Here is a 22,392-nt window from a genome sequence, read left to right as displayed (position 1 = left end):
CTAGCAGTTGAAGCTGTCATGAATGTAGGACTTGTCAAACTTTACAAGAGTAATTATAATTATATATATTAGTTAGTAGCTGTCCAGAGTTTAAAGGGTTTTAATAAGTTTACAGACTGACTTTAAACCACTAAAATATCAGGAGACATAGTTTAACAGTCTAGTTAGGATTGCTATAATAACGTCTTTATTGATATGTAATCATTTATTATTGGTTCACAGACCAACAGATCAGCTTTTTGGATGACAAGTAAATTATCCTTATACATGTTTTGAAATGAAGCCACTAAGGGTGTAGTTCCCTCCAGGAAGTGATTTCTAATCAATAATAAAGCCATCGGCAGCCTGTCGCCCCTTATGAAAGCGTCAGATCGATGAGTTCATCCGCTGCAGCCTGTTGCGCCTCCCGTCAAATAAAAGACGCTGCGGCTGCGTCTCCTCCTCAAACCGACAGAGAGCTGCAGGTGAATCAGCTGAGAGGAAAACACTTTGAAAACATTTTACTGAGTCGCATTCTCCCTGGACCTGAGCAAAGATGTCTGTAAGTGAAACTATTTTCATTTGTTTCACATTTTTTATTTGAAAGAAAGTAGAACCAGCATAATAATAATAATAATAATAATAATAATAATAATAATAATAAAAGCTGCGCGAATCTCCTGCTGTTAATTGACAATCTTGACATTATGCTGACTTTATATCAGACTTTATAAGCTACTAGGATGAGGTGTGAAAGGTTTCCACCTAACAAAAAAGAAATCCAGTTGCCCTGACTCAACTTATAACATCACCTGGATGGCTGAGAGTCCTCATCAGCATTTTGACATTATGTGGAAACAGAATGAGAAAGATTATACTAATGGTTGGAGGCAGGTGGTGAAAAATGCCAACGTATGGAAGCAAAATCTTTTTATATATTATTTATTGTGCTGACTGTTGTAGAGGATGTGATGCTCGGACTTGCCCGGACATGTCAAGTAGCAGTTCATTCGTCAGACTGTAGGGGGCATGAGGCTATAACCAAACAATACCTGAACAACCACTCACAGCGTCAGCGTACAAGTGGAAAAGTATAAAAACAAACCAAGAAATAACTTGTCATTGTGCTCTGATGTCCACTGCAGCTGGCTAAAGATCTGATGCACCCCTGCTCTGCAGAGGACAGGAGACGGCACAAGAAGAAGAGGCTGGTGCAGAGCCCAAACTCCTACTTCATGGATGTTAAATGCATGGGTAAGGACTGTGAGCTCATTTTGTAATGTAATATAATGTAGTTTTTAAAATACACATTCTCACTAATGGTTAAATGATCCCCAGGCTGCTACAAGATCGCCACCATCTTCAGCCATGCCCAGACAGTGGTACCTTGTGCTGGCTGCTCTTTAATCCTCTGCCGCCCACGAGGGGGCAAATGCAAACTAACTGCTGGTGAGATAAATAACACAAACTGTATTTTAAATATAGTTAGAGTTAACAATTTACCAAAAGAGTGGATACGTTAAGTAATAGTGTGAAGACCATTGTTTCGTCTATGCTGACACCAACATTTCTGACTTCTGTCCATCTAGGCTGCGCCTTCAGACGGAAATATTCTTGAACAGAAACGTGCCAACACCCATGATAGGCATCAAAATGGACCATGGACGAATCAGTCTGAGCATCACACGCCACCGTTTTAATTGTGGCTGTTTCAGCGCCCAAAGCATCCTCAGGAGAGAAATCTGCTCTCTAATTTGAGGATGTGGAGTGAAATTTAATGCCCCTTGTGGAGTTTAATGGGACAGAGCAGGGAGGGGACCTCTGTGAAAGAGATTAAAGACATGTACACAGTACATGCAGTCCTTCCTATAACTGCTGATTGAACTGTATGTGTATTGGATTGATAAGAAGAAGCACTTGACGTAGACAACTAGTAAACTGAAAACTACTAAATAAATAAAATTATTTAATCATTAAAATGTCAAAAAAAAAGTCAAATGAGACAAGATTTCTGTAAAACATTTATTAGGTTGACATAGAGTTGGGGGTGACAAATGAAATATTTTAAAATGGTCTCAATCAAATTTGAGGCACTATCATGGCCCTGGCATGAGATGAAACCAAGATGACCGTCACAAACAAAAATAAAACATTTGAAGAATTTATTGTTTGTGTTATGTGTGTGTTCTTTGGTCTTGAGAGTTCCCCTGGCAAAAAAAAAAAAAAAAGAAGTGGTGTAAATTAAAAAAAAAAAAAAGATAAATCAAAGCAATACACCTTCTCACATACCTAACATTATTCTACTATATACAAGAAGTATCCATGATTGATAAAAACATGACTGAGTTTCCAGTGGTTTGGGGTTCATGTAATACAATATAGTGTAACTCTAGTAAATATTGGCTACATTATGACGTATTGCTGGCAATGATGCAGAAGGTGTCAATGGTCAGTCAAGCTTAAGGAAAGGTAGTAGATAAAATATGCACATCACGTGCTAGATACTGTTTATGCACAACGCTCAGGGTCTGCACAGATTCCCACACCAAACAGAGGAGAAGAGGCAGTATAAATATCCTGTGCACGGTCCAACACATAGGCCTCAGAATAACCAGGCAGTCGAGTCTTGACTTTTTATTTCAATGTAAATACCTCGACTTATTTATGAATGAAACCTTTCCATAAGGTCGCCTGTCCAGTTGACCATCACACTGTTTAAACCCAAAACAGATTTAAGAGGGCACTGCTAAAACGGGATTAGCTGGATGTATGATAACTTGTACCTCCTGAAGGTGGTAGAGCATGAAAACGGTGACTTCACGTCACCACCAGGTGGCACTTCTGAGATAACAATGCAATAATGTAGACTGAGCAGAACCCAATTCCAGCTGTTAAAAAAATAAGAAAGAGTAATGTATGTGCACATAACATTTAAAAATGAGCCTGTATACGTGGTTGAGTGACCAAATCTGTGGTGTATTTATTGCCGGTTCTTTCTAAATAAATGGCCAAAAATCACTTCTAAAGAGATTTTCTGCAATCATGGCTGGATATTACAAAAAAAAAAAAAAGCAATGGATTCCAAATGACTTCCCATCTTAAAAAAAGAAAGTTGTGCCTTAGAAAAAAAAAAAAACATTAAGGGACAAGCATTAAGTTAATCCCCCTTTTACGTTGGGAATAAAGATTTTACAGACGAAATGTGGAATGGAGTCGAACATTTAATGGATGATGTTACACGACACTGTCATCCTCTCCAGCTTCCTCTCTCTGCGTTTATAAGCTGTTCAGTTCCTGCAGGGTCTGGTCCAGGACTTGGTGCATGCCCAGATTCTCTTCTTTGGCATGTGACAATTTCTCTGGAGAGAAGAGGAAAAGTGACATGGTGAGCCCTCGACCATCAGCAAACAATACTGCTCCCACAACAGTGATGTCATGCTAATTCATTCTCCTTTGTAGGTTTGTCAGGCAGAGCCCTTAAAAACTGCACAAAGCAGTTTTACTGGACAGATGTTTTGCATAACTAGTTTGGTTAACATGTGCCACATGTAAAAACTTCAACCACACCACAGTGTCTTTTATTCACACACGCCATGCTGACTGTTATTCTCTGTTAGAAAACTGTTAGTAGATTACAGGATATGGGCTTCGTAAAGTGTGCATCACTTTGGACGTGTTTGTTGTATTCGATGTTAGATTGTATAAATACCTTTGGTATCACTACACAATTTGTGCACACAAATGGACATTTTCAGACAGCGAGGGTTTTTAAAGGGTTTAAGGGGAAACAGGAAACAGCATTAATTCACACCACATCCAAAGTAAATCTTGTTTAAAAATCTCACCTTGTCTCATATAAACCCGATAAGGCTTTAGATGTACAATATACAGTAATAACCAGCTGAACAAACAAACTGTTACCTAATAGCAAGAATCACAAAGTGCATGGAAATGTACACCATTCAACTGAGGTTATGTATAAATGCTTGACTTGTGTACACAGTGTATGAATAATTATGAACAGAGAGACAAAAGCTGCAAAGTAGGAAAGAAAAAGATTTTAATTTATTGTTTTTTCATAGTGAGAGGAGCAGAAGGCACAGATGATGCGGATCAGAGGAAAGATGAAGAGTCTGAAATTTCAGAGCTAGACAGCAAAAGTGAATCGAGAGGCAGAGTAACAGAGATATGCGAGAGTCTACAGAGACGTCATGTCATTGAGGGCATGGTCCAGCTCCTCGCTAATGGCCTTGTACTTCAGCTTCTGAGCATACAATTCATCTGGAGGTCAGAGGTCAACAGGAGGTACAGGCAGGTGTCAAGGACAGCAGCGAAACAAACAAGCCATAAGCAGGACGAGAACGAGAGACATATGGAAGCAAAGAGCAGAGGGAGGAAGAAAAGGGAAAAAAATAGGTCAGCCATTTTAAAGATGCAGAAATGATTGGAAGCAAGAATGATGTACATCTAATTATCCCACAGCTCTTTCGCTGGGTGAACTTTAGGCATTTAGGCTTGTTCTGAATCTCTCATAAGAGTGCTCCAATAACTATAAGATAAATGACAATAATCATAAATATAAATACAAATAAATTCCACTGCCTGTGGTCTCAACAAATTATAATGGTGACCTAAAATCATCTGACCTATTTGCAATTTGTTCTTCAGAAACAAGTTTCTTCTGTTAGCTTCCTTGTTTAAAGAGTTTCCATACTTTTACTAGGGAAGTCTTTTCCTTTCACATTAAATATGTGGATACTGTTGACAGAGGAGACTTTTGGAATCAGTATCAAACTGAACTATGTGGTTGTGTATGTGTGCCTTAGGACTTGGTTTATGACTAGAATTAGTCTATGACCTAACAGGAAACTATCATAAAGTAGGCCAATGGATCATAAACAAACATATCTCCTAATTGACGGAGATCACTGGGATTTAAACTGAGCTACGTCTTAAACACGAGTCCTGCTACTGACAAACTGAGTATTTGTTGTGGTGAAATTAAATATGTTTTGGTGCAAACAAAGTGGCGGAAATCCAAAGCGTGGCCTCATACCTTCCAGGTCATCAATAGATTTTTCCAGTTTGGCCACTGTCCTCTCTGCGAACTCTGCACGGGTCTCAGCCTGACAGGAACACACACACAGTATGTCACAGTATGTCAGAAGGTATGGGACAAATATTAAACAGTGCAACATGCAAGACTCTGTACATTCATAGTCACAAAAATTACATTTTACACTGATAGTATGCGATGTAAACATAGTCAAAACAATAACCATCTAAAATGATAAATTCAATGATGAGAATAACCTGTCTAAAGGTTTCCACTAGTTACTGTTTATCTTCACGGCACTTTTGCCTTTGTAAAATATGTACAGTAAAGGGAGACAGGGACGGACTATATGGACAGTATGGGGCATGACATGCAAAACTAAGGTTACAATGTTGACTTATGTCATTCTAAAATACACACAGCATTTACTCATATGGTGTGTAGTATTATAGGGAGGGAGTGGTTTTGGTGAAATTTTCTGCTGTGGGAAAACAAGAAGCAGGATCTCACCTCCTTCAGTTTATCAGTCAGGACCTTGATCTCCTCCTCATACTTGTCTTCTTTTTCTGAGTACTGTTGACAGACAGGAACACAGACAAATAATATCAGTTTATGTGTGCCAAAAATACTAATACATGCTCTCCCAGACTCACATGTGCAAACATAGTGTGAGCACACACCCCCATCGACCCAGGATTATATGACGCCACTCCCTTTAAGGAGTGATATGTAAAAAGGGAGGTGGCACAAAAAGGGGTGAGGTGGTAGCCTGGCCTGGGAACCAGTTATGCTGTGATGCCAACCATGGCAGACTTGACTGAACAAAGCAAAGGCGTGTATTGCTAAAGGAGAGTAGTCATGTGGTAAGCCTGGCATCCCGTCCTGCTGCCTGTCTGTGCCTGGGGAGGAATGTGGTAAACAGGAAGAATGTACTGCAGGTCTGTACTGGCTGCTGGTTCACATACACCAAAACATCCTATGCAACCATTAACCCTGCATATAAAAACAACCTCTGTGGCTAATTTGTCATGTACAGTGCAAACATACATTTCAACAGGCACATATTAAAGGATTCCTGTGCTCTTGGTACATACAGGTTTTCATCTGAACAACCTAAGGTGAAAATAAATGGTTGCATTATAAGAAGGGCCAGATGATACACAATTATAATGGAGGCAGGATAAAACAATACTTAGGTGTTGTGGTATCCCTCCCTGTGCAGCTAAATTATCGTCCTCTGAGCCATGAGAACAGCCCAAATGATAGGATGCAGAGAGGTGAAGTTAAATATGTGCTGGTTTTCAGTTATATTATTTTATATTGCGCTTGTGTGTGTGAAAGAGAACAAAATAATGAGTTGGCCTAATAATTAGAAATGTAAAACATATTTAGGCTAAGGGGTTCAGACGTGTCCATGACGCTCTTACCTTCTCAGACTGGGCTTCTAAAGACTTCAGGTTGTTGGTCACATTTTTCAGCTCTTCCTCCAGATCACTGGCTTTACTGTGGAGAGAGACACAGTGATTAGCTTGACTGAAGAGTGACATGTGAGGGTATTTTTGTGCTCAGGTCTGTGTGTTTACTGATGTTACCATTCTGCAAGGTCAGCCCTCTCTTCAGCTCTCTCCAGCTCTCCCTCCAGGATCACCAGCTTACGAGCCACCTGTGGTTAAAAACATTAGGGTTTTAGGAAGAATTTGAAGATTAATGACTGCAAATGAACAACTATAAAATGTCAATCACGCTAAGATAAGCTCCCGCTGACAAAGTCTCACCTCCTCGTATTTACGGTCTGCCTCCTCTGCGATGTGTTTGGCCTCCTTCAGCTGCATCTCCTGAATCTCCATCTTCTCCTCATCCTTCATCGCTCGGTTCTCAATCACCTTCATCCCTCTTGATTGGAAAACAGAGTATGTAAAATATCAATGATTGCAAATTGCAAATGTGCATGGAAACAACATTTGAGATTATTTAATTTTTGAAATCCAGGTGTTGCAATAAATTAGGTGGGGGGAAAAAAAAGGCTGATTTAAACTGACCTCTCACTCTCATCTGCAGCCTTCTCAGCCTCCTCCAGTTTCTGCAGTGCTGTGGCCAGCCTCTCCTGGGCTCGGTCCAACTCCTCCTCCACCAGCTGGATCCTACGATTCAGAGCTGCTACATCTCCCTCGGCCTGAGTGGGGAAAAGAACGGCAAAAGAGAAATCTTGTCATTCATTCATTCATTCAACTTTAAATGATTCAAGCTGGTCTTCCCGTACAGACAAGCAGAGAAGTGCAGTGAGGAGAAAGAGATTTCAACTGATTTTACAACAAAAGAACAGAAAGAGGAACAAACGGATATAACAAAGAACAACAACCTATAGGTTTGTATTATTAGTTTTTACCGTACAATCATTAGAACTAGAAATCAACACTATGACACAGCTTTATTAAGTGATTCTGTATTTTTTTTTAAATACCCTGCAATGAATCATTACTCCTCTCGATCTACAGGTATTTTATAATGACGACTTTCACCCAAACCTTTTATCACACTTCAAACTAGTTAGAGGTAAAACAGTTAGTGTTGGTTTCCCAGTTTCACTAGTTTAACCGCTGAGATAAGAAACTGCTTCTTCTTTCGAAAAGCTGTTGCCAGTGGATACAAGCAGTCAGGCAAACATTTAGGGTAATATCTCCATAGGAATGAAATTTCCTCTGATAAAATACCATCACCTACTGTAAATAGAACCATGCCTCCCTGACTATGCTGAGATATTTAGCCTTATCACTCAGTCATAAAGTTCAAGTCACTTCTTGGTCACACTCAACCCTGAAAAGCCTGACTTCAAGGGAACTAATAAAACCATCTGTGCCATGACTAAGAGGGAGCACTGTAATCTGTTCTTCATGGACTCTTTGGGGTTTCTTATGTTTCACAAATCAATAGTTGCCTCTAGCTGATGAATAATAAGTGAACGAGAGGCAGCTGGAGGTCCCTGGATGATCCTCCATGAAAGCAGTGTGTACCTGTAATAAATAGTCTGATGAAACAAAAATACTGACTGCTGACAGTGTAATCCTGTCTAATATCTGAAGGTCACAGAGTTGAATGAACCGTTTATAAAAACGTCCGGTCAATGTGAATGCAAAACTGGGGCAAGCAGGGACACAAACGGGCTCCTTCTCATCTGCACTTGGTAAACAAAAGGCAAAGAGAGGAAAAAGAAAGCAAACAGACAACTATACAGGCATTTCCTCTCTGCTGGCCAGTGAGTTTATCCAACCACTGCCTCCTAGGGAGCAACATTCATTCTGAAAACTAGCCCAAGTCAGTCTTATTACAACACAGACCACACACTGTTGAAATTTAGATTTACAACCAGACACAGCCCAAACATCGCTCTGTACCTGCACGTGGGAACTGCTACAACTTGTCATTCAAACCAAAAGTACTCGCACCAGTTTACACCCTTTTCCTAAAATGAAGGAGTCGGGGATTTCTTAGACAAACAGACATTATTCTGTCGCACGACTTAGTAGGTCAGTGACTCATTAGCTTGCCATTCACTCCAGAAGTCAGTTTGCCAGTCAGATCAAGAGTCAAAGTGTCTGCCACTCTGTTTGGAGGTGGGTGAGTCATTCAGCTACGCATTTGGTGAGATAAAAATCACTCAAAGAGAGACAAAGGGGAAAGGAGGCAGTGTGGACGCAAGGTAAGGCTGCACAATGAAGCAGAGAACTCAGTGGAATAGAGATACCAAGTCGTTGCTGTTGTGTTGAATTCATCCAGTCCACTATTCCCTTCTGTCAGAGACTCAGTGTTTCAGGAAATGAAAGTAGGGTTGTCTGTTTTCTGCCAGCTGACACCGGCCTCTTTTTTTATTTCTAAGATTTTCTCCATCCATTTCAAACTGCTGACTAGCCGCTCAGTCTTTCCACCTCTTTTTTTTTTGTCTGTCTCCCTCCCTTGTTTCTTTTTCGTCCTCTCCCAGGTCCTGCCCTACTGCACTCTGAGCTGTGGGGGGGAGGACGCTGATATGAGACAGGAAATGTCTGTCGAACTAGCGTTGACGTGTCTTAAAACAGGCGGCACTTGATAGAGGAAAACCTAAGCTAACACCGAATGAATGAAAAGTCATAAATCAGTCGAAAACACCTTGAAACCTCATCAGCAAAGTCCTTTACGCAGGTCTGCATCTGTCGACAATGCATCTGAGTGTTGAAAAATTCAACTGGAGCCTGAAATAATAGATATTGTTGCTTCCTGAGCCCAGAGTGAAGTAATGTCCTGTGAAAAATGCTGTCTGCACACAAACAAGCACACTATTCATGAGCTTTTGGTCAGCTACACAAGCTACACAGGCACATCAGGTGCTGTAGTTCAGTTCCAGACACACACACCTAGGCAGCAACGGGCCGGTTTCCTGCCCATTAAAATGCTGTTAAGCAACACACAAAAGCCAAAGTCTACACTAATGCCACTATGGTGGTTAAATCTGCACTCACAATCAAATGTGTGAATACCTGGCGACGTATCTGGCATCAGATTTTCACACTCAACAACACTTTTCACACTGACAAAGGGGACGCCTCGTGTACACAGAGACAACCTTGTGTAAAAGTACAAAAAAAAAAAAAACTGTGGGTGTGTAAAGTACAGACTCTCATGCCTCTGATTCACTGAGCCGTGACCAAAGGAGAGAAGTAAATCTTAAGGGTACTTTTTAAAATACTTTCCCCTCTGCAACTTTAGCTGGTAATCAGAGTTGTTTCAGCTACAGGACAAACAACACAAGCTGTTTGAATTGTATTTGGACTGTTCCCATGAGAGCGGTACCACTGCAACGACAAAACTTTAATACACCTTCACACATTTCTATCATTCTACAAATGGGGACATTGAAGAAGGTGACAGGAAGTCAGCTGTCCGACACCCTCTGGGTTCCTCCCTCTTCCTTCAGCAGCCACTTTGCATTCTCCGGCTGCCTGGGACGTGCGCCGCCTTATATGGTAAAACAAACTATGGAGAATGTTTGTGGTGGAGTATCAGGAACAGCGAGCGAGCGCGCACACACACGCACACACACACACTTCAAAGATAATGCAGTGTTGGCTGCTCTGTTATCAACCAAGCTTAATATGTAACACCTGAGCTTTTCAAGACCTGTTCGTGCCTCGCTGAGGGGCCTTCAGCCCCAGCGGCCATATCATTCTTGAAGAAAGCTGTTTTCACTAACTCTTTCGAGAGCTATATATTTACATTAACATCACTCTGACCTTTCTACGTCAATATGAAGCCACAGCAAGCAGCCAGGTAGCTTAGCTTAGCACAAACACTGGAAACAAACGGAAAGAACTAGCCTGGTTTCATCCAAAGCTAATAAAGTTTTACACAATACTGAAAAAAGAAAATGCATATGTAATGTTAACTTGAACATTTAAAAGGGGGTTTTACCTTCTCTGTCTTTGTGCTGTGTTAAGCTAGTCGGTGTTCTTCTCAGTGACAAACTACATGACATACATACAAATACAGGGCTCTAATGTGCTTTTATAATTGATTCCTCTGTTGCAAGCTGACTATCTATTGTCCACTGGTCAGTAAACACTTCGGGGTCTGAAAAGAAGATACAGCACAGTTCTACTGGGAATGACTTTAAAAAATTACCTGGGCGTACCACATGTATTAGACGCAGGATCAAGGACGAATGAAAGCAGAATCTATTAATATAATTACTGATTCCAGGGCAGTGGGCTAATGGGCTGCACAGCGCTGCTGGGGAAGTTATTCCTGACACTGCTGCTCGCCTCACTCAACGTGAATGTGTGTTTGAGAGAGAAAAGTGTGTAATCTTTTCCCATAAAGATCTGGCATGCAAAGACGGCTGCATACAGTATAGGCCAGCGTGTCATGAGGTGTGATATGTAAAAGAAGGTCATTAAACTTTCAGACAAGCATCACCTATGAGCTCTCTTTGTGCAAAATGCAATTTGTCTTTAGTTCAAACTCTTTGCTCCTCGCTTCATAATTAAAGAATTAAGTAAAAAGTATGAAATCCATTTGTGGCATTATAGAAATCCACAAAATAAGGAACAAAACCTTTCAGGGGACCTTGGTTATGTAGGAATTTACACAAATGTTAAATAAATTTTGGAAAAACAGCCAAGTTTTTGTTGTTATGTGGTCTCTGGACAAATAAAGGCAGGTGATGTAACTACCCAAAGGTCAAGAACACATTCTTGCAATAAAACTGTTTATATGGTTGTTTCAGTACTAATGAATACCATTTCCACTTCAGAGTGCTAGTGCAGACGTGCTAACAGATGCAGAGAGCCTGCTTTTAATGAAAACCGTGGATGCATCCATGGAGGAAAAAAACATAACTTGATGTGATGGTGAAAATAGTACATAAAATAAATATATTTTTTGGTCTATAAATGAGACTTAATTACATTTTGCACTACTAGGACTTACTGTACAAATATGTTGTACTGCTTGCTTGAACAAGAAACCACAGCCTTGGCCTGCATAATCAGCTAAGCCACTAACATGGGAGGTTCCCCAAAATGCCAGCAACTGCTAAAAAGTATCAACATATGGCAGTTAAATTTGGAAAGTTGAGCTAGTCCCAGGGAAAAAGTCCAAAGAAAACAGCAAAACCAGGAAGTAATTCTTTCTGCAGACTCTGCTGGAGCCTGCTAGGGGGCTATCAAGCCCACTGACCACATAAAGCAGCAAACAGATGATACCTTGAGCTGAGGAAGCTCATCATTAAGATAAGGATTACCTCTAAATTACTTCCTGCAATTAGCTGTCTGTAGAAAACACCGTCACTGTGTCTAAATGGTAATATGATACTGCAGATGCAGTAAAAACACAGTAGACCATTCTATACCGAGAGACAGACAGTTTGAAATCGATCACTTTATCCAACAGGCAGAAGAAAAATAACTGCAAGAGAAAGGACGTGGAGACATTTTTTAGTATGATGCTAATTTAGGTTTTTACATCAATAACTGAAATCTGTGCTAACAAATGGGTCGTCCATCACAAACAGTAATCTTCCTGTTGATCAGGGCTGGAGCTCAGGGACAGGAAGTGCAGGGAGTAGAAAGACAGGAAGTGCTGGACTAAAGTCGGCGTTTGACATCCTGGGAGGGGCAGTCGATGGGTGGGAGGGTGGGGGACTTCTTTCCAAAGTTAACAACTCAATGGACGTTCCCACTTCCTTTTTAATTCTAGTTTAAGATATGCATGACTATACCACAAACTACTTCTGCATTTATGGTAAATAGTGATGATCACCACGGCAACCATTGTGTATTCTGATGACACCATGACTGCTGATCATAACATAGCAAAACATTTCACTTTGAGCTTTCAACTCTCTTTAACTATTGTAAGACTGCGACTGTTTTTTAAAATCAATCAAGCCATCATTAAATCTCAACATATTAAAAACATTAACAATATGTAGCAGAAACAAAAGTAGCTTGTATATGATAAGAAGCTCGTTCTCACAGAGCTCTCAGAGTTGTCAATGAAATAAATCATCTGTGGCCCCCATCAACCACCAAATAAGTATGACTGCTGTGAAAACTGTACAGCTCATTAAGAATAATGGCAGTAAATAAAACAAGTCAAATGAGGGTTTCATTACTGTGTCACGTCTCTGCAATCTGACCGAGCTTTAAAGCATTATTGAGCAGCTGAGTAACATCTCATGAGGCGTCAAAGCCACATTAGAAGCAACGCAAGGCGATTACATTTAGTTGTGAGGAAGAGATGTGGCCAAGTAAATAACAACGTTGCTTCAGCATTTTCATACAATGATACATCACCTTAACACACCAAGCAAAATTCCTGTTTTGATCTCCCGTGCTCCAAAGAACATTTTGTTTGGAACAGGCCCAGGTTGCCTTAATTATTCACATATGGGACCACACAAAACTTGCCACATAAATGCACGGCTCTGTTTGACTTTGAATGCACATGGAGCGACGTGTGTGACAGCTGAAACTGCTTTTTCGCATGAATATTGCTGACAGTGATGAAATGGAAGAACTCTGGTTACAACTAAATGTAACACTACCAAAGACAATGGACTATTTCAGCCAACCTTATTTATCATTTGAGTGCAGTGTGACGTAATAGTACTACAATGTAGTTATAAGCATACGTCAGCATATATATTTCTATACCATTAGTTTTGATTTAGTGGAAACCTGCATTTACCAATTTAGCTACAAATGTGAAACCATCACCTCAAACTTAGAGACTGTAATTGTTAAAAAATGATTTCTAGGGTCACTGATGTCAGAGTACCTATGACATCAGTATGATTACCCAGCAAACGCCCAGTAGTCAAATTAGGAATGTGCCCTGTTACCTAATAGTCGGTCTTTAACAAAAGAGTAACCTACAGCAAGTCACCTCCTTTCATCATCTCAGCTGCCATATCTTTAGAGCCACACCTTCCTCCTCCCACTCCTTGAATCTTTCTACCTGTCTTGTCATTAACCAGCTCGATGCAAAGGATATGGCGCTGTGTACCATAAAGCAACACGTGAAACAAGTCAAGACTGTTACCTAACTGTGCCGCTAAGCACTTTTTCTACAACCTCCACCTTTTCTGTGCGAAGCTGTAAAAATCAGATGTGGGCAGAGTCAAGAGAAAGGCAGGTGACAGAGCTCAGCAGAACTGTGTGAGTCACTAGTTCATAGCTTAAGAAAAAACACATTTGTGGAAGTTCAGCAATGACTTCTTACTTGGAACTGCTGCTGATCTATTCTGTGGCAACTAACGACTATTCATTAATTCATTACTGACTTGGGTACCCATCACAAGTTTCCAGAGCCCAAAGTCAGATAGTTAGTCAGTTTACAATCATGGGACAGTAGAAAAACAGAAATATTCACACCTGGGAACTAAAACTAGTGAAGTTTTGTTATTATTTCTAGTAAAAAGGATTCATTTTTCTATTAATCAACTGATCTAACTAAAAAATGTACAGTTTAGTTTGTGAATTCCTAATTACAGGGCAGGTACAATTTTAACTCTGTGCCCTCTATTTTCCTATCCTCTGTGGAGGCAAGGTGGTTGGGCCTTGAAGCAGCCAGCTGCTGCTGGCACACACCCACCTTGCTCAAGATTTAAGATTAATATTAATAAGGTTAATTTCCCTTGGGAGCTACAACATAGAATGCACAAATGAGTGCTGGCAGTTTTTAAAGCTCATAAATAATTACAGCAGTAGTAACGTGTGGAATTAAGATTATTTGCCTTCATAAGGACTCATTTGCTGAGTTGAAAAGATAAATGCAGCTGTCTACGTGGTGCACATTATTCACAGTAGAGCTGTAGCTGTAGAGAGGCCTGAGAGTCAGCGAGCACTGAGCATGCGCAGGAAGACCTGCAGGAATCCTAACTTTTTTTTTTTTTTTTTTTTTTTTATAGAGACCAACGCCTTGCATTGTGGCACAATCACGCCATGAACCAATGAATGACATGAACTAACTGGGCTTTTGGAAGCACCAGAGAGGTGAATATGAAGACGTGAATAGTTAGTGGAACTTCTCTGAGAGGTGATAGCTGAGCAGGGGTTAGAAGAGGAAGAGGAGGAAGAGGAGGAAGAGCAGAAAACACAGGGTTTGGTTGCCTCACTTTCTCTCGGAGCTCCCGTTCACTGTCCAGCTCTCTCTGTAGGACCTGAGCCCGGTCCTCTGCCTCGTCGGCCTGCTGCTGCAAACACTGAATCTTCCTCTTCACAGCATCCAGAGAGTTCATACCTGCCATTGTTGACGGTTTGCTTACTTAATTTAAAGCTACACGTGGTAAAAACACAGTTAAGACTGACACTGGGTTGTGCAAAAAAAAAAAAAACCTAGGCTACTTCTCCTGCTTATTTGATCTATTATAATAAGAATAAATGACTTTGATCGTCGATTTTAAAGGAGAAAAAAAAAAATCGATGTCCGTCCGGAGCCAAAGTCGCTGGAATGTGAAGAAATCGCTCAAAGTGCAACAAAAGTTATAAAACCAGGAAGTGCGAGTGTCCAGGTGCTCTCCAAGTGTTTTCTTCTTGTCTGTTGGAAATGTGAGGTGTGGAAAGTTGTCCTCAGGAATGTAGAAGCTGTTCTTTGGTCCGGACACTTAGAGCTTGAGGAGGAGGAGAAGAAAAGCTGCGCGCAGAGGAGAGCACCGAGCGCCAGACTGTGAGGAGGAGGAGGAGGAGGAGGAGGAAGAGGAGGAGGAGGACAGAGATGATTGGGAGGATGAGGTCAGCGAGGGCGGGGCCTGCGTGTGCGTGTGTGTGTGTGTGTGTGTGTGTGTGTGTGTGCGCGTGTAAAAGCTGATCCCTGTGACTGATGTGATCACTGCTACAAGACTTTCAAGAGAAAGGGAAAGTCAGGATGAATTACTTTCAGTTATTATAGAGGCGCGGTGCCCATTGTTTAGATGTCACACACAAGCTCCAGCCACTGCAAACTTTGATTTGACCATCAAGTTTCAACCTCTTTACAGGCTCGAGTTTCCTCATTGAATGACAATGTTCACAAAGTTCAAGTTAGAGAAGTAAAGTAGAAGTTAATTCAGAGATCAAACCCAGCAGCAGACGATATCTCGTACAGACACGGACAGACTAGGAGAAAATGAAACTAAAAGTAGGGAAGTTTTGTCTTTTTTGGTCGTTATTTTGTTTGTATTGTGTCATTTTAGGTGATTTTTTTTTGTATTGCTCTCGTCTGCGTTTACTAATTTTGCATTAGACCAGTTTTTAAGTCTTTTTTTGAACATTTAGTGTTGTTTTTGTCTGCTTTTCATTGCTTTATGTCTCTTTGGACATTTGTTGTGTGGCCACTTTCACTCTCTTTCACATTGTTGTGTAGCTTTTTGTGGTTGTTTAGAGTCTTTTAATGAACTTTATAACTTTTATATAAGAAATAGGATCAGTCACATTGTACAGAGAGGCTTCCTGACCTCTTGGGACCCCTGACACTGTGTTCAATACACCTATTCACACTTCCATCCATGCAGATAATATGATGCATTATAATGGAATATCAAGCTTACAGGGAAATATTCAAATTGGCAGAGAGCACCATTACATTCTTGTAGCTGTCTTGTGCATCACTTGACATTTAGAGTTCAGCGTGTATTAGGTATCGTTGGGAACTCTTGACTATGTTTTCATATAAAAAGTCTGTTTTTTTGTGAAAAGGGAATGAAAGGAGGGACTGAAGAAGCTGTCACAAGCTGTTAAAAAAATGATTGCCTGATTTCCTAATAGGTGGAAAAAATGTTTTGAAAATAAAAAGGGATGTCACACATTTTGGTATAAAGTGTTTGGTAAAGTATTCATTCATACGTTGTTAAACTTAAGAACAAAGTAGTACTCCAAGGATCACATTAATATTTAAGTTGATGCTTCTCAAAGTTGATGTAATTTCATTTAGCTAATGTTTACAGATCGTTTACATCTGGGGGAAACCTGATTTAGTTGAAATCTTCATCACTTTTGATATGAGCCGTGTGATCAAACAAACGTCGTCCATCACCTGCCTGCTCATAGATGATGTCCCCTGTGTGCATATAAATCAGATTTAAGCTCCATCTTTCCTGTTTCTGTGCCCGCCCTGCCTGTATTTACCCTCATGGTTTCCTATTCACTTGATTGTCCTGAGAGCACACACACACACACACACACATATGCTGGGTGGACAGGCGAGTACAGGACGGCAGATCCCAGGTTCAGGTTCTGCTCAAATTCGGTCCAGTTGTTCAGTGTGATGAAACAAACCTCCCACAATCAATTTCATCTGCTGATTGAGTCCCTCTGTCTGATTTGCCCCTTGTTCCGGAAAAGCTGGAAGCCTTGATTTCATTAGACACAGGAGTGTGGGGCTTTCTGTTTGCCTTAGCTGCATTCCTCACATACCAGAGCCCCCCCCCGGCCCGCTCTCTGCTTTCTCTGCCACCACAGTTCAGCTTTCCCCTAAAACTGTTGCTAAGACTACATGATAATACCTTTTCCACCCTGTGTGGCAGTATTATGATCCATAGTCAGACTACCTGTCTGATCACTTGTGCTAGCAGTGAACTGTGATGACCCAGTACACGGCCCTTTCTTGCTGAATGATAGCTGCTCGCTGGTTGGGGTCTTCGCCTCACTGTTCTGCTTTCCCAGCCCCCTCCAGGTTTCCAATCTGGCAGTGCTCTCTGTGTGAATTCAGATGTGTAATGACTTGACTGCTGCCTCTAATAAGTGACATGTGGAGGGGAATTCGTGGAAGTGGAGTGGAGCTGCTTTACTATCAGGATGTGAACGACTATCTATCTATCTATCTATCTATCTATCTATCTATCTATCTATCTATCTATCTATCTATCTATCTATCTATCTATCTATCTATCTGACTTGCCTTCTCTTTCTACTCACTGTAGGACACCCGGGAGTGAAAGCTACAGCTATTCAGACTCAAACCGCGACTTCCACAACTTCTTTTTCCAGGGGCCCACTTGACCCACTTTGCATGTGAGGCTTCTTACTGTTCTCGGCGTTTATTTAATGACTGCATGAGGATAATTCAGCGTGTCTCAGCCTCCAACCCTGTGTCTGTATGGCAGACACTTCCCTTCTCTTTGTGTGTAGTACAACCCTGCATTTCCCTGGGATATCCTCTACAAGAGTTAAACAAAACCACATCTTGGTGGAAGCTCAGAGACTCTTTTTATGCTGCCCTTTCTCTGCACATGGCTTGCTAAGTAATGTCACAGGAATGACTTACACTCTAGCTCTGGGCATTTCTCTGATAAACTGCCATCAACAGTGTTTTATCCTTATCTTGAACATAATCTCTAATAAGATCTTTGCTCATTTCTGAGTTTCCCTCTTTCTCTCTCTCACACATCCATAAACACACACACACACACACACACACACACACATAAACCACGCCTGTGCAAGCATGCAAAAATGCTGGAGAAACCTCCACTGTCAGACATACCGTGCTGTGGTTTGTGGTGTTGCCAATAATTTAAAATATGATCTTTTCCGCAGACTGCAAGATGATTAGCCACAGTAGAATGGTCTGTTCTAATGTTCTGCTACATTAGCTGAAATTAATTATCTGTGTATGTAGAAATATATACTCAATTCAATTTAATCTGTATAGTGCCAAATCACAACAGAAGTCATCTCAGGGCACTTCACAGCGTAAGGTTTAGGACCTTACAGAGTATAATTGTATGTATGTGTAAAGGGGAACGCCACCAGTTTTCAAATGAGCTATATTTTATAAATCATGCACTAATGTTCACTGTATCTCATTGTTGTAGCTGGTGGAGTTTGAGGGATAACTAATACCACTACCTATACTACATTACAGTATATTCTCCTTCATCGTGTATATCTAATGCAATCCAACACAGTAGCTCTGCCATGAAATCTTACTTTTACAACGTTAAAATGTCTCATTTTTTTGTTGAAACTCTCAGAAAGGAGATAATTTGAGTATATGTTTGTTAATGAGGTCATAGTGGGCGGTTGGAGTCGTGCATTATATTGAGAGGTGTTTCTAATGTTCTGGCCACCTTTTTACAGAAATGAGGGCGTCAAAACATGAGACACTTTCAACAAAAACTGAGGAATTATAACCTTATAAAAGTAGAATTCATGGCAGAGCTGCTGAATTAGATTACATTAGACTGTACAGGTGTACCTAATAAAATGGCCAGTGAGTGTGTGCTATTGGTTATTTTAATTTACAAAAACACATCATGTTTTACAAACTGACGTCATCATTGTTGAAAAAAATATGACTACACGGAAACTAGTACCTATAAAATTGAGTTTATACTAGACTCTCATTGAACAACACAAAGTGTAAACGCTCAAGTACAAGAACCCCAAAATTGTGGTGTACATGTGAAAGTGTACATTTCATCATGTGTTAAAGCACGGTTCATGATTCCTCCATGTATATGAGATAAAACTCTAAGTGGAATGTGAACTAAAAGCATGAAGACAATAAAGATGATATAAATAACTGTCGATTTGTCTGTTGACCTTCACTGGTATGGTTTGCCGGTGAGCAGGACCTCAGCGTCTGTCTGCTCTGTGTGTGTGTGTGTGTGTGTGTGTGTGTGTGTGTGTATATATGTGTTAAGGAGTTCTAGTTTATGCTCATCTTTCAGGAGTGGCTACACAGGAATGTAACAGTCTCTGCAGTGCTCCAGACCATTTACAGTAGATCAAAGTAAAGCCACAGCTGGTGCCGACTTAGAAATGGTCCAACAGTGGAATAATGGATCCTAGTTTTCACTAGTGCCATGGTAACTTTGAAAAAAACAAGTCATTACCAACAAGCAGAAGCCTTACAAACAAGAGGCCTTGTCAAAATTCAAAATTAGGTTATTATTATATGACTAACGCTTTCATTTCACATTTTCACAGTGACAGTGAAGCTTGACCCGACCACCCTTTATGTGCGTATGTGAATCTGTGACCTGTCACTCACGTCTGCAGCTTTCTTCTCAGACAGTTCCAGTTTCTCCTGAGCATCTTTCAGCCCCTCAGAGAATTTGTCCAGTTCATCCTCCGTCTGCTTCAGCTTCTTCTGCAGGTCCACCAGCTCCTCCTCCAGCTGCAACAGGAACCAGCATTAGTCCAATTCACATCATGCTCTGTGCTCAGTGTCTGTCCATCCATATTCTATTGAGGTTCCTTTTCCTCATCCAGCTTGGTATGAATATTTCCTGCATATTCCCTACTTCATTGTTGTGTTCCATCTCTCTGTTCTTTTATATTATGTACTCTGTTGAGTCCTGTTGTGTTTAGTTTTATCACATAACTTAACATAAGGTGTCAGCCTTTTCTATATTGCTATATATTGCTATATTCTATCTGTGTTCTAGTCTATTCTATTCAACAAGGTTCTGTTTGATCCCTCCGATCATTTCTGTTCTGTGGACTTCTTCCTCTTTCTGTTCTCTTAGGGTTACGGTGTGTTATGTTCTGTTATGTTCAATCCTATTTGGTTATTTTGTATTCTGTTCTCTCCATCACATTGTTTTCACAGCTTTAAGTGACATGTTCTAGTCTTTTGTTAGCACAATGCAACAATCCTGTTTGTTAAATCCCCTCTCAAAGGAATAAATCAAAGGTAAGATTAATGAACTGGACTCTGAGTTAGGGTTTCTCTCTAAGCTTATAAAGTTTGTTGTTGAGCCCAGTAATGACTCACATTCATGAGTTGCCTGTTTCTTTTTACTCTTACTTTGTGTTGCACTTATTCCATCTGACAGGACACTGTTTTAAATTCAGTCTTCTGCAGCTCAGCAGTAGCTGATTTGGAAGTCTAATTGCATTTATGATGAACATTTAAATGGTAATAGCTTACTATCAGTCCCTCATGACATGAACCCTGGTATGCAGAGTCTAATCCTCTCTCTCTATCACACACACACTGACAGGGCTAAGGGGTACACTTAGCCCTGTCAGTGTGTGTGTGATCAGTGTTCCCTTCTGAGCCCATGAAGCACTTGTGATAATCCTACTGAATTCCACACTGTCCTTCTCTCCTGGTGTCTAAAAATACAGCTGTTATCTCTGAGAACACACAGATGCCTGGCAGCATGGCTCTGATGCGGTGTGTCTATACTGTATGTATTCATGATTATTATGTGTATTGTCTCCTGTGTGCTGGATGCACCTGTCAAATAGACTACTTAACAGGCGTCCGCTCCGACAGATGCGCCATTAACTGTGTTTAAACTGCTCCCATAGGGATGGATGTAGCCACTTCTTACTCCCCCAAAGACCAAATTCTGATCCTGGGTGGTCTCATCACCTGGACCGGCCAAAACAACACGGAGGGGTTGTTATGATTTGTCATTGTGCTCCAGTAAAAACAGCTTTAATACTGATCCCGTCCAGCTCCTGTTGGTCTTTTTCAGTATTTTAATTTTTAGGTCATACAAGATTAATTGCTCCCATTAAAAACCTTGCAAAAGTTGATGGTTATTAGATGTTATTCCTATTAAATAGTGAATCGTATGTATTTTAAAGTCGCTGCATGATAATTTAACACAGTTTTAGACCACGGTTGCCTTCAGGGTGTTTCCTGACCTTTTAAGGAGCTTTGGATTTGTATGTTACTCATGATGTCACAAATATTTGTTAAGTTTATCAGCCAGACACTGACCCTTGCCAATAAACCTTCAAATATTTCCTATTTGTACAACAGAAAAGTAAACTAGTCAGTTAGATGGGAGGAATGTAGTATAACTACATGGTGAATGTGTATATAGATGGCTTCCTAGAAGGTATGTGTGGTATGGTGTCAATGTTGATTATCTCAAGATAGGTCTTAGAGTAAAATCTTAAATAGGCTTTGACTCTGAATTTCTTTTTCCACAGGATGCTTAAAAATCTGCATTAAAAAAAAACAGTTTTCTCTTTCATGTGACACTCAACAATGAATTAATGAAACAAAAAACAGCATCACTGAACAGCATCAGACTCAGCTGTCTCTTTCTGCTTTGCTCCTTCATTCCCACCTGCTTGCATTTGTCCTCAGCCGCCTTTTTGTCCGTCTCCGCCTGCTCTGCCCGGTCGATGGCGTTCTCCTTGTCCAATTTCAGCATCTGCATCTTCTTCTTGATGGCCTCCATGGTGCCTGATAGGTGGAAATTTTCCTATCTCAGATGAAAAAACTAAGCGTCAAAGGTTCAAGTCTCGTCTCTTGTGGTGTTGAGATGCAGGAGATTCAGTCCTGATGGTGCAGAACTGGAGAGAGCTGGAGTCCAACAAAGCTGCAGAGAAAAGTAGAAAGAGAGATAGAAACAGAAAGGGAGAGACAGAGAGAAGGAGACTGGAAGCGCTGTGGACAGAGATGGAGAGTTGAGCTCTACATGGGTAGTTATTTAAACTGCAACAGAACCTGCCTCCAGTATCCAATCACCCCCTCCTCCCAGGTTCTCACCCTTCCTCCCTCCCACATCCATCCTTTCTCTCCATCCTCTCCTTCTCGGTCCATCCCTCTTTTCATAACTCCCCTCAACACTGTGCGTCCACTCCACCTCGACTGCCCGACTATCATCCTTTCAGGCAAACACTCCACCCCATCAAACCACCCATCCAAGGTCTCTTTCTAAGGAATGATCTGCCTGCTCCACTCCATTCACTCACTCAACGCCCGTAACTGATCTCCTTATTTGGGTTGTTCTGTTTTCACGGAGAGCTGGAGATCAGACGGCAGGGGGAGAAGCACAGGTCCTGTTTCCACATTTAACCTCCTGTCAGTGGATAAGAGTCCCGCTGGTGCACAACATCTCACACTGAAGGCCTTCAAGATTGTGTACAATGGAGCAT

General features: G+C 40.9%; 2 protein-coding genes across 5 annotated transcripts; one reads left to right on the top strand and one right to left on the bottom strand.

The window, feature by feature from the left end:
- Positions 1 to 340: 340 nt before the first annotated feature.
- On the top strand, positions 341 to 3,050 carry LOC113152715 (40S ribosomal protein S27-like). Its single transcript, XM_026346123.1, has 4 exons — positions 341 to 541; positions 1,125 to 1,233; positions 1,318 to 1,428; positions 1,569 to 3,050. The coding sequence occupies exons 1-4, from the start codon at positions 536 to 538 to the stop codon at positions 1,595 to 1,597; spliced, it is 255 nt and encodes an 84-aa protein (XP_026201908.1). The 5' UTR covers positions 341 to 535; the 3' UTR covers positions 1,598 to 3,050.
- tpm4a (tropomyosin 4a) lies at positions 1,988 to 21,907 on the bottom strand. 4 transcript variants are annotated; one of them, XM_026346118.1, is made up of 9 exons: positions 21,579 to 21,902; positions 19,538 to 19,663; positions 7,075 to 7,208; positions 6,811 to 6,928; positions 6,628 to 6,698; positions 6,463 to 6,538; positions 5,546 to 5,608; positions 5,036 to 5,105; positions 1,988 to 3,338 (listed from the first exon to the last, which is right to left on the bottom strand). In XM_026346118.1, exons 1-9 carry the CDS (start codon positions 21,690 to 21,692, stop codon positions 3,256 to 3,258), a joined length of 855 nt encoding a protein of 284 aa, XP_026201903.1. In that variant the 5' UTR covers positions 21,693 to 21,902; the 3' UTR covers positions 1,988 to 3,255. The 4 variants fall into 4 exon arrangements, with proteins under 4 accessions (XP_026201903.1, XP_026201904.1, XP_026201905.1 ...); XM_026346120.1 differs by lacking the exon at positions 1,988 to 3,338 and adding an exon at positions 3,348 to 4,260 and having other exon boundaries at positions 21,579 to 21,907; XM_026346119.1 differs by lacking the exons at positions 19,538 to 19,663; positions 21,579 to 21,902 and adding an exon at positions 14,682 to 15,251.
- Positions 21,908 to 22,392: the final 485 nt, after the last annotated feature.

Source organism: Anabas testudineus, chromosome 4 (assembly GCF_900324465.2).
Source record: "Anabas testudineus chromosome 4, fAnaTes1.2, whole genome shotgun sequence".
In the NCBI taxonomy this organism is placed as follows: domain Eukaryota; kingdom Metazoa; phylum Chordata; class Actinopteri; order Anabantiformes; family Anabantidae; genus Anabas; species Anabas testudineus.
This window is presented reverse-complemented; position numbering and strand designations above follow the sequence as displayed.

Bases quoted from the DNA above. Each gene is read 5' to 3' on its own strand.
- tpm4a (XM_026346120.1), bottom strand. From the start codon at position 21,692: ATGGAGGCCATCAAGAAGAAGATGCAGATGCTGAAATTGGACAAGGAG. The intron at 7,209-19,537 runs GTGAGTGACAGG...TTCCCCACTCAG, and splicing joins CTGAGAAGAAAGCTGCAGAC to GCCGAGGGAGATGTAGCAGC. The intron at 6,699-6,810 runs GTGAGACTTTGT...TTTTAACCACAG, and splicing joins CAGACCGTAAATACGAGGAG to GTGGCTCGTAAGCTGGTGAT.
- LOC113152715 (XM_026346123.1), top strand. The intron at 1,234-1,317 runs GTAAGGACTGTG...AATGATCCCCAG, and splicing joins CATGGATGTTAAATGCATGG to GCTGCTACAAGATCGCCACC. The intron at 1,429-1,568 runs GTGAGATAAATA...CTGTCCATCTAG, and splicing joins CAAATGCAAACTAACTGCTG to GCTGCGCCTTCAGACGGAAA.